General features: G+C 40.6%; 1 protein-coding gene across 3 annotated transcripts in view; it reads right to left on the reverse strand.

Annotated features, from left to right (window-relative positions):
* The window catches only part of LOC121947313 (thymocyte selection-associated high mobility group box protein TOX-like), a 95,587-nt gene that overhangs the window by 21,016 nt on the left and 61,703 nt on the right, over positions 1-12,868 (reverse strand). For all 3 annotated transcript variants that reach the window (XM_042492301.1, XM_042492299.1, XM_042492302.1), the window contains one exon: positions 9,635-9,907. In XM_042492301.1, the coding sequence (XP_042348235.1) occupies positions 9,635-9,907 (273 nt within the window). The remainder of the gene's footprint in view (positions 1-9,634; positions 9,908-12,868) is intronic.

The following is a 12,868-nucleotide window of genomic DNA, read 5'->3' on the forward strand; positions in this document are numbered from 1 at the left end:
GCCCGGCCCAAACAACAATGAACCGGAAGTGCAGATTCATGATCGCAATCTGAAAGACATGAAAGGACATCAGTGGGAATCGCACAAACCTGATCCATAAAGAGCCCATTATGGAATTTGTATCCAGTTCTGGTACCATGCCATTACAAATATACTAGCTCTTTATGATGTGGAGTATTTCATTAGTGTTTTCAGACACGCAGGCTTGCACTACAGAGCTAGCAATGTGGATTTGATTTCAACCAATATTCCCACTGCAAATATTTTAATTCAACCTCGAGCCCAAAGCCATTGCTGAACTAAGCTGCATGATTTATCTGACTCTGGAAAATGACTGACAGCTCAGAGGAGCTCCTCCCTACAAGCTCTGCCTAACAGCACTGGACCTACTTAATCAGCCTAAATTGCAAAGTCGAGGCCCTTGTATTTGGTAATGTGGTGAAAACAGTGGCAAGTGAGAGCTAATTAGATTAACGGTAGTTTAACGAGCTGTTGGAGGGGCCCCCGCAGATTGGATTTTAATAAATAGTGGCAAAAGCATCTGCTATGCACTTCCTGGCTCTGCTGGCATCCTAATTGGCCCCAGTGGGTTGCTGTAGCTCAGCACTACACAGTGCAATTTAAGAGGAGAAAAAGGCAAAATGCTTAGCTTCAGTCCAGGTAACTGAGAAACGAAATGTTAAAAAGTCTTTATAATTGTATAGCTATGCAGGCAAGGCTTTCTTAACATTAATACAACACTGATACAATTTCTAAGACTTTTATCACCAAAATGTCCAAAGTGCTGGAGGAGAGAATATCTCAAATAAAACAGAATTGGACATCTTTTTCTATTGTTTGTTTTCAAGATGAAATGTTCCCATGATGAGGTCTTTGTAGAGGCAACAGCACAGAAAGGAAAAAAACAATTAATCAAACATGAATGAGCGATCATAGCAGGGTTATTTCCATAGCAACAGCCCGAGGGGACAACTTGAACCCTTTAATGTGAGCTGGTGATGTCTCTTTGTAAACATCTGCGCAGCGGGGGGAGAAAGCCAATGAGAAAGCCTGGCAACAGAGGCATCACAGGGCAGCAACCTCTTGGTAGCAATCGAAGTTTCCATTATCTAGTGTTGAAAGGACCTAAAAGTGCTCTGAAATATTGTATTCGGGAACATTTAGAGTTGATAAGCGTCTTTGTGCTGCTGCTGTTAAGTGTCCAAAAGCATTGAGGTAGTTTACAGTGAAGCTCGCTGCTGCTAAAAAAAAAAAAAACCAATATGCAAATGATCAGGAGTGAGTGATGTTTCAAAAAAGAAGTTAATTTTTACAGACACAATGTTTTTGCAGCTTGAAGAATCATTGAAGAACTGACATCAAAGCCGTTTATACAAACGCGATCTCTTATTCCTCTTACATCAGGCAACAAATCACAGTCATAATCTCTCTCATACTCATGCCTTATGCAACCTGCAACCAGTAGGCTCTTTTAGCCTCCAGCTGTGACCAACAGAAAGCACTATGCAAGTGCACAAACAGTACAAACAGCTATTATCAAGGGTCGCTCGTTGGTGGCCATAAAGGCTCGAGATTAATTGTTATTTCACAAGTCTCTGATGGGGAGGGGTAGATGCTGTCAAAGCAATCTGTTTCCTTTTTTCAGTGATGAAAATAGATGATTAAAACTCCTCAAATCTATGACAAGGGTTTTGGAGTTACAAGAGTAATGCATGAACTGAGAGGGAGAAAAAAAGAAAGCTCAGAAAGTAACCTGATTGCAGTCTAAAAATGGCTAGAGGGGCATGCAGCATATACAGTAAGTATACAGTAGCAGAATAGTAATTCAGCACACCACAATGGTCTCAGCATGTAAAACGGAACAGCCTAGAGTCAACAATCCCCTGTTCTAACTTTCAATCAGTCCTCAGTGAAATGCACAGGGAAAAAAAGAATCACAAATTCCAGAAAAAACAAGTCTTTAAACGCTTAAAAAAAAATGAACAAGTGCTAGAATAACCCATCAGTGACTGTGGCAGTATGTGAGGCCTGGCAGCACCACTGCTGGCAGGAGCAGGTATCCGTAACCTTCTTACAAACACTCTTGTCCCAAACCTCAGCGGTTCTTTGGTCGAGAGTAATGGCTTCTTTGCACTGGGCCGCGCCATGCTATTGTAGAATCACAGAGCGGTTAATTGAAACAAATGACTCTAATAATGGGACATTATCCCCACAGGCTGGCTTTGTGGTGGGCCTAATTAGCGTTGCGGTGGTGGCGAAGAGGACGAGTCACCACGCTGATCCCTCAAAGGAAGCAGCCGAGGCCCCCTTTTAAGTGGGCAGGACGGGATTCTCCTGCTTGCAGAATGTGAGGGTGCCGGGCTTTTTCAGAACCAGCGTGGTAAATGTAAACATGTTTAGTCAGCTCCCTGTCCCTCCGAGGGTAAGAACAGCTCTGTTAGTCGTTGAGCTGTGGCTGCTTTTTTTTATTTCTGCTGTTTGACTGAGCTGGTTTAAAAGACTTGAGGACAGGACAAGTTTACTGATCAGATCTGATTAGAGCTGCAACTTAGGAACACTTTCTTTATTGATGAAACTGTGGATTTTTTTTCCATTAATCAGTGAATACAACAAAATGTCAGAAAGTAGTGATATATGCGCATCACAGATTCTCAAAGTCACAGTTTTAAAATGTATGTTTGGTCCAACCAACCAATTTGGTCAATAGACCAAAATAATTCATTCATCATTTATTCCTCTGGTGCCACCATGAGATTTCGCATGGTTTGCACCACACAAAATGCAATGACAACATCACAAGTGTACAAATTGATGACACATGAGACAGAAGCCTTAGCTTTCCGTTGCAAAAATGAATAAATGTTCTATCTATTATGGTTTTAGTTTAGCTATACATATACTGGTTTATACAAACAATGATCACCCGCGGCCATCCATTTTTAATGGGTTAAATCTCTACCCTGTGTAACTGAAGATCATACAAAACAGAGTAAAAGCAGCATTCTCATATTTTTTGTCCAGCTAATATTTTGCATTTTTCCTTGATAAATGATTTAGAGTTTCAAAATTGTTGTCAATTAATATTCAGTTGACTGACTAATTGATTAATCAACTAATAGTCCTGATTATTTCCAGCTCCTCACCTCGTTGTCCTTTTGCGTGTCATCACGTTCTCCTTTGGAGCACCAATGGCCCGTAACTAATGTGACAACATGAGATATTGTTTTCCAGATGTATTTTGATCACCACTGAAATCTGTTTTTGCCATTCCTAATTGTTTACCCTTGTACAAGATGATCCCAGAAAGTCAGCTGTAACGCAATGTTCAAATCTCTGTGACCAAGCTGTTTTAAATATTCATTAGTCGTAACAGTCGCCTAAGGTTATTTGAATTAGTGCCATGAATATTCATGAACTGCAATGAATGTGCATTTGTTTTTAATGCTCAATCTGTTAATACTCCTCTTCATTATTTCACTCCGGAGCCCGCATAATAAGCTGCACAAAACAAAGCTTTACTTTTTTAAAGCACATTTCTCTTTGGAAGCCTATTTGTTTCGGTTTAAATGAAACGGGAGTGCCCTACCAATTATCTCGCTGTCATTTCTCCTGACAACTACAAGACACATTGTTCACCCCTGTTGTGGAGTGTAGAACTGAAGGGCATCTGTCTTTTGTGAAATGAAAAGCCACAACAGAAAACATTTCTACTGTTACAAAAAGTGATTTATCTGGGAACGTCACCGAGATGTCATATCTATCCCAGTGAAAGGCAGCAGAGCAAGCGGGTCATATGAGATATGTCTAAAACCTACACTGGAAAAAAAAGATTGCTGTTTCAATTTAAAAAAACACAAGTAATCCAGCCACACTGAGCATGTGAAGTCAAGTCAAACTGCACTTTTTCAGTGACATTTTCTCTTTTAGATAAAAGTTTATTTTCAGTCAGCTCTTCTCATTAGATAGTAGGCCACTTAGTGTGTGTACTGTAAACACTTTATTTATATTCACCCCTTTGCTTTCAGTGCATTTTCATTTCCATATATTTTATTAACATATTTATCTAAAAATCACTCGTCTAAGATGTTTCACAGCGCAGCTTTGTGTACAGTGTTGATAGGCGTACTCTGATCTCTTTAATGGCTTGATTGGGCCTCTATCTAACTATCCCTGTGCTGTCAATAAACACAGCTGTCAATATAGTTTTTATGTCGCTGCATTAAAATAGTTACGGCCCTTCCCCTGCTGTCTATGTCCTAAATGCCAAGTGATGCAAAATAAATTTACTTTCACAGATTAAATGAAGTCAAGCTCACATAACCTTGTAGCAATCAGTGACTCTAACAAAGACTGATCCCGCAAATAAAGGCACACACACATAAACAGGACAAACACACTGTACTGTGCACTATTGCATACACATATACATGTGTGTCATACTTTCCATTAGGGGCTGGGTTGAGTTAAATTTTACAAAATTATGAATATTTTCTCCATTATCACTCTAGTATGACTGAAAGGTGTTGCTCACAGCGAATTATTACTTAACTACAGCTTTTAAGCCCCTTTTAGCTAATTGTTTTGTTTTGACATCCTGACAGGGGTGTAGTGCTGCAGGAGTGCAACCACCACCTTTTTTCTTCAAATGAGGAAATACTTGCAGATCACATAAGTCATATACATTTTTAAGCACTCAATCAGATCCACTAAAGCGTATGTCATCCAAGGGAGCCAATAAAAACAAATAGAATGGTTAAAGTTGTCATATAGAAATTCAAGGTTGATTGCTCAACAACATCAACTCATGCACTGATTAACATACAAGAAACCTTAAAATTGCTGGTAGCTTACTGCGCTAGCCTTAGAGCAGTATATGAATAATTTTTTCCTCAGTCTATAGCTGTTAACTGTCAACTAGTAGAAATGAAAGGCAGCAAAACATCCTTTCATTTGATTGTTATAACTGACTCATGTATGTTAACTTGCTACTGTAGGAGCAGCAGTCACAAAACTTTCAAAATGGGCCACAACGTAACCGTGCTCGTGCACACATAAGAGCATCTTAGGCTCGCTCTGGTACTAATACTGGAAAATAGCACCACACCACTGCATCCCAATAATGCATTATTTGATAGTCTAAACCTAGAGTGAACCCTGTTTCTAGTAGTAGCAGTTTTTAGAAAAACAGCTCTGGCTGTCTGAATGTATCGTTCATGCTCAGCACGAAACGGCAAATAACAATACCCGTGGAAGTCAAACATCTACCAGCCAAAGACCTCAGATGAACCAGAGCTAAAAGGAGGGTGACTATTACACATATTTCAGGTGGCCACTAACATGACTCTAACATGACTCTAAATGAATGCTATAGGTGCTCCGATAACAACTCAATAAAATTGTCCTCAAGTGGACAAAAAAATAATAAAAACATCAACAACCAATTATGTGATCAATGGTCAGGCAGCCTAAATAAATAACTAAACCTGGATCTTTAACTTGCAAATTATCCATGATATCAACAACAGCTTGTCACTGGGACTGGATGAACGTTTTCATAGTTCTAACAACGCCCCCTTTTTGCTGTGTCCGCACCTACAGAACCAGGAATGATCGTAGTTCACAGAGCTTTTGAGGCACTTTTTTGGCTCCTACTTTATAGTTGGTATTCCCCCAACACCATGGGTGACGTACGTGTATCGGTCACACACAGCAGATGCAGCACTGGCGATGGCCAGTTTTAAAAACCTGTTAGTCATGTAGAAAACAAAAAAACACAACATCTAAAAAAAAAAAAAAAAAAAAAAAAAATGGACAAATGTACTGACTGTGAGGTCCAGGCTTTACTGAGCATACATGGAAATATAACAAAATTTAGTCTTGTCAAAGCAAAAGTGAAGGTGTTTTACTAACTACCAGCCGGCTTATATTCTGTTTGTTACTTCAGTGTTTCATTGGAGGTGCGAATAGAAACAGAAAAAAATTTCATTGGTTTGTGGATCTCCCCAGTTAGAAGTTCTACTCAGGGAGTCCCCAGGACTGTTTGGTTCTAAAACGCCTAGTGTCTCAATGTTATAAACCCACTGCCTTCCACACATTGCACATCCTGCCAAAATTATTAATCCAGCACCACATGTTTAACAAAACTAAACAAACTACCCATCATCTGACTGAATGTGTGGCATAAACTTGTAAAACTGGCAGCCGCTTTTTTGATAGCAGGGGCTTCCCTCCTCCCTAACCAGCCTCATTACACCACTAATGAGACAGGGGCTAGCACTCTGTTTCAATATTTAAACGCACTGGTGCCCCCCAAGGCTCCATGTTGGGGCCGTTCTGCAAACTCCTCCATGGCCCCTAATTACTGTCTGCTGGTGAGTGTCCGTCCTCCTCTATTATTTTTTTCCAAAGCGCTAGATCTTGCTTGCATCTCCCCCCGGCTGCAGCCTCAGACAGACCTGAACGATCAGGGGGCTTGTTGAACAAGAGACCCCTGGGTGCCACCTCCTCCCCGAGCGCCGGGATGGCAGAAATGCTGACAGCTCAGGGTGAGACAGGGATTCTCCCTCTGCATTGCGCATTCACACGAAAGCATGTTACATTTCGCGGTATCCAGTCATCCAAGACTTGGCTGTTTGTTCCTTGAGCTGACAGTGTAGGTCAGTGATGTAGGGAGGAGTTAAGAGAATGTGAGAGCATTTCTGATTGACAGCTCTGTCTTTTATAACAGAGATGTTGATCCTTCTGCTTGTTGGAGTCCTTGTAAATGGAGCAATTTCAAGTCTCAGAAACAGTTCAAAACTGGCAGTTAAGACTCTTATGAACAACCCGCGACTGCAACAGAAAGGATCAAACTCTACACCTGAACAAAGTGCTGGTTCTGAAAATAAAAATAGAAAAAAACCTCAGAATACATCAAATGTTCAAGCACTGAAATTTGCCTAATACTCAATGCATGTATTTGACACCTGTTTTTTCCATCTGCTACTCATCTTTTTGATTCACCAGCTAATATTTCTGCTGCCTGTGGAGTCATAATTAGATGGAAAAGAGGAGGTTGTCAGACAGAATAAATTTTGCTGGAAAAAACAGGGCTCTTGCTGAGACATATGCTGTTCTGCATGCCAGAAATCATAAGATTATTATATAGTCAACTCTAAATAAGCAGAAATTACACACTTTAAAAGCTACCAGCACAAGCTGATGCAAAATTGTGTGCGTACAGTATGCAGCATGAAGATGATGGTCAATCCGCTGCTCTCACTGCTGTAATGATTTAACTGTGTTTGCTGTAGGATCGATGTGCGCTGAAAAAGAGAATCCCAAAGCAGGGAGAAGTTTACAGAGCTTTAGCCTCAGGCTAAATGTTGTACAAAAACCAGCAACAACATCCCTTGAGATGAAGCGTATCTGTTGCTCCAGCTGAGCTTGTACTTGTAGGAGGTTTATATGTGCTCTGAAGGATAGCTTTTATTGAAGAGGAGTGTATCCTTAAGGTAACGCTGTTGACTTTTTATTTGCTTCTTCAGCAACGGTGAGAGAAGACTGCTGAACGATTAGCGCTGTGGTTTTCCAGCTATCTCCTCCAATTTCGTGGCTTTACCGAAAGGCTTTTGTTAATACAACAAAGGTAAAGTCTTGTCTCTTCATTTCCGACCCCGCTTACTCTGAGAGCCTATTTCCCTCCACCTTTATTATTCTTTAAGCTTTCAGCAGGCATAAATTCAATCTTCCTTATTATACCTTTATCAGTATGAAATTAAGGTTAATTGACTTTGTTGGGGAAACATCAAATGAAACATCCCTAATGGAACCAAAATGAAAATAACGTCATCTTCAATTGCTTTAAAATATTTCTCAATATACAACCTACTTTCCTATTCCGCAGCCTCAGAAATAAGCTCCTCTTGTCCCAGGAGATAATAAATGAATTGAATCCCCCACTTCCACACATGACCTTAGACCCCCCCATCCCCCCACCCCCTCCTCCTTCTTCCTTATCGGTCATCTATTTTTCCAGAGTAAGCTATTACTTGCTGGGGTTGCTAGGCAACAAGAAATATTAATAGCGGCTATTATTAGCCAGGCTCTGCTAGAGTAGTACTAAAATGTGGAAGTGGGAAACATGAATGTGTTACATAAATCTCTGGACCTTTCACAGTGTGTGCAAGTCTCTGTTTGTGCGGTGATTTATTGCAATGACGGTTCATTTATGAGAAAAGGGGGTGTGAAATAAGAAAATGGAACATTACCCTGAAGGGCTATTTGAAAATAAATAATTGCAAAGGTGAAACAAAAGCTGTTTAAGAGGCAGGCACTCCCTCTCTGTTTCCTACTAAAATGCAGTTGACCAAAAAGGGCTGCTTTGCTATATATACTTGTGCATGGACATCACATTATATATAAATCCTGCACACATCCAGAGACACACTTTATATGTCGTCATCTCCGAGAATCAACTCATCCACATGATTGTATAGGTTTCAGCCATCGACACTAAAAAGCAGATCGACTGAAAATGTTCCAGTCAACAACATCTTTCTCCTGCATCGAGCATATTCAGCACAGTAGCCAATGGATTGTGACCTAATCCTGAAGACTGGCTTTAATGGAGGCCTTAGCTACCACCCACGGGAAAAAAAATGCAGCTTGCAACTTACGCAGTTTGATTCTGAAAATCACATAAGACCTGATTAACGGAGGATAAATGCCACGGATGCTCACATTAAAGCATAAATATTCATGATGGAGGGCAGAAGAGAAAAAAGTAATATTTATGTCAGATGAAAGTATATAACGTTGAATAATTCACCACACAGGCCATCTATAATTCATCTGGTTCGATCCTATGATTAAAGCATTTGAATGTGTTCGCCAGGGGTGTTTACATGTTCAGTCTGAAGCATGTTTAACACAAGAGAAAGTCCTTTTACTGTGTGTGTGGGGGGGGGGGGGGGGAACCTTTTTGGGAAAAAAAAAATTGCTCAAGGGGAACCCCCCCCCCACTCATCAAGATTTTCTGTTCAAAACCTCCCCCCTACATCCCTTCCAGTTCCTTTTTCGCTTTGCCGATCATAACGAATGAAAATGTGCAGCGCTGAGTTTCTTGCTCCCTTTCTTGGCTCACTTTGAGGCAATGAAATCTTTGAGTTGTGCAGCTGAATGGATATTAAAGGAGCTGTGCCGCAAAGGTCTGGGTGTTAAGGAGGCAGCAGCTCTCTGTATCTATAAATGTTGCATGTATAGACTCTGGCCTCACTCAGACTGCTCAGCTTCCTTGGCCTCTAACCGGGCTAATTATCGCTCTAATAGAAGAACGCTTTGCCATTATGAAAAAATAATCAGGAACTATTGAGAGCGGCACACAAGAAAAATCACAGTTTCATTGCTGTCCCTACCTGTTTTTAGCTTCAGCAGAGTATCACAAGATCAATACTTTTCGGAAACATTTCTGAAAGGCTGAACTCTCCATGACACAAACGTGTGAAACCTTCAGAAAAAATGTTCTCCATGCGGACTTGCTGGCTGACTTCCAGCCCTCTGACCATGGAGACTAATAGCCTACCACAGCGCTTGACTTGCACGATCACAGAGGGCCACAGCTAAAAGGGGACAGACAAAAAAAAAGTGTACTCACAGAGTGCATAGGCCCGGAGAGGAGGTGGGTGTCCTGACCCAACATGTTGGACATCATGAGGGCGGGCAGCTCGGGGTAGGAGTAGGTGTTGAGCAGGCCGTTGTGAGGCAGGGAGTGGAAGGGATAACCTGACTCGTGCTCCATAAGGTGCAGCAGAGAGGGGTCGGCATGGTTCGGGGGTGTGATGGGGGGGATCTCGTAGTCTTCATCCCCTGCTCCTCCCCCTCCGCCTCCCCCTCCGCCACTGCTGCCTCTGCCCTGACTGGAGTAGCTCTGAGGAAGGCAGAGAAAAGAGTTTTAGAGGAGGATGAAACTGCAGTCTCAGCGGCTTTTACTCATTTAGTTATTTTAGTCATTTTGAAGTATTTAGAAGTATTTCACTGCTGGAAAGATGGTCTTTTCATAAAACTGGGCTGTCTATGCATTAGAGAGATGCAAATGCTTTTATGTGGTATCAACTTTTGCTAAAGAGCAACTACCAAATTGCACTGCACCAAACCAGACTAGAAAACGTTCCTACTGGTTGTTTGTTTTCCACAGGAAAGAATATGGCCACTGACACAAACTATGTCAAATTAGAGTTAAACACTGCACTACAATATGTTTCTGAAAACATTTAAGACGATAATTAGACACAGTAACAGAATCTTTATTATTCGATCAGGGCTGCAGGGCTGTTTTACCATTTGATCTCTGTCCCTGTATTTTTACAATACAGAAAAGAGTATGGTTCCCACTTCCTGTTAACACATTTTCATATCACAACCAAACAGGGAACTAAATATGTTCCTGAAGACATTTTAGATAAGAAATAAGCAACACGGTAACAGAATCTTGGTTTATATTTGATTAGCGCTGCCTAGTTTAACTGTTTAGTCTGAGTTTGAAAAACAGACAGAAAGAGGGGCGGGTTTCTCTTTTGATCCTCTTCTATACTCTTTGTGTCCCTGGTGGCGGGCATATGAAAATGCCAACACGTTCTCCTTCCAACTACTAAATACCAATGCTTGGTCAGTGGCCCTACATGTCGAAATTTAGTCTGCTAGGTACCATCCTGCATTATTTTATATGTTCGGGGAATACACTTTGATAAAACACTTCATCTTTAGGTTTTCTTTCTTAGGTTTAGGCATCAAAAACGTGGTTAGTTTTATGGAAAAACATAATGTTTTGGCTAAAAATAAAAACAGTTATTACTAACATCACGTAACATACATTATGTTACAATAGTCACTAGTGTAGCATGCTACACATACTAGCACGCTACGTTGTTATCATAATAACTAGATTGATTTTTGGTTTCACACAGGACAGGAACAGCGGGCTCCCAACTTAAGGTCTGTAGTTTGTTTGACCCATCCACCTCTCCATCCACCTGCCCTGTGCAGACTTTCTCACTCTTAGTACTACCAGAGTTGCCCACAGTGTCTGAAAGAGCTGTGGCCTGGTGCAAATCACACTGTCACTAATGGTGCCTCTGTGTGTCGGCATCTAAGGGCCACTGACCAAGCGTCGGCAGGCGTCTGACATGTTTGGAGTGAGAACAGGCTGAAAATGCAGCAGTACAATCTATAGTTCGAGCAACAGCCTTAGAGCCAGCAAAAATCTGCCAGATGATTCAAAACGTCATACATGAGCAGGAAGAACTGGGCGCTGGTAAGACAGAGAAAGTGTCTACTCCACTTCATTTACACAAATTACCCTCATTGTTACAATGCACAGCTGGCTGAAAAGTATCTCTTTAAGTTTCAGGGTTGCAAAATGATAATTTGTTCCGATTAAGAAAAACGCCAGGGCAGGTCACAGACAGACTTTCATATGTACGGGAAAATTAGAGTCTATAACGCACCAACAGTAATTTGCATATCTTTGGAACGTGGGAGGGAAACAATCATGAACACAACATGATAATATAAGAACATTGTACCTGCGTCTCAAAACGGTGCCATGTTTAGTTTCAGCATAAATAGAATTCAACACATAAATCTCTGAGAAAAAACATGCCCATCAGACAACTGCGCTGCTATCCAACACTCTAAGGGCAAACTGAAGTTCAGTAACAACGCAGGAGAGAAACAGCTAACAAAGTATCTTCCAGAGTAATTAAAAAGCTTCATAATTGGCTTTTAAATGCACCTGTTGATTTTTGTTGTTCACATTTGTGTTTGCAGCAGACACTGAAGCGCGGCAGTCAATTCAGGCTGTTTTGCTGAAAATAAAATAATTAGAAATGCAAATTGTTGCGCTTACAAAAGTGTAAAGAATATATTCAACACAAACATACACAGCAAATTAATTAGAGTTAGACAACAACAGCTGCTGTAGAGAATAATTTGCTTCAGAAATCTTGACAGCTTTAAAGCAACAAACTGTCAGCCTGCACGCCTTTAAAATACAGTTAATCTAATTCATTATGTGGAAAAATACCATTGACACTCACTTTTATAATCCTGTAATTATAATGCCAATCGTTTTTTGTTTTTTTTTAGAAACAGAAAAAGTGGACTAAACAAACCTCACATTCCTCATTATAAGATATATCCAATGTGTGCAAATGACCCCCAGCAGGTAAAAGAGCACAGATTTTATGGCACTAATAAGGTGATACATGAGCGGAGCCTGTGCTTGTCTTTTCCAGGGCCTATCTTGACATAATATTGCGCTGAGAAATATGGTTTTGTGCTCTCAAAAAGCATACTGAGGGTATTCACCAGGGAATGAAAAGCAATTTTGTCAGAGGCAATCTGATGCCAACTCCCCTTTATAATGACTGAAGAAAATTAATCATCACAAATAATATTCCAGTGTCAGCCATTCAAGAGCTTTTTAATAGAATTTTTATTATTCATGTCTCGTGGTACACATCAACTAGTCCGTTCTGCAACATTTCAGAAATCAATTCAATATCATCTTCGTGTAGGCTGTCATCTCGCCTGCCAGTGCAGCAATTCATCTTGCAAACAAATACTTTTAGCAAACAAATGGCAAGAAGCGTCGAGGAACAGCTACAATGTCCCCACCAGCAGAACTGGTACTTGAAGATAGGATAAAAGTCTCATAATATGCACTATCATTAGGGAGAAAATAATAATAATAAAAGGCAGTATGTTTACTATCAGGGGGTGATGTGCTGTTTTCTCTTCCCATAACACTCACTCTTGGTGCTTGCTCAGAAATATTATCACTGACAATTCCTTTTCCCACGATAAAGGTTTTGCAAATGTGTCTTCATCG

Source organism: Plectropomus leopardus, chromosome 8 (genome assembly GCF_008729295.1).
Source record: "Plectropomus leopardus isolate mb chromosome 8, YSFRI_Pleo_2.0, whole genome shotgun sequence".
In the NCBI taxonomy this organism is placed as follows: Eukaryota; Metazoa; Chordata; class Actinopteri; order Perciformes; family Serranidae; genus Plectropomus; species Plectropomus leopardus.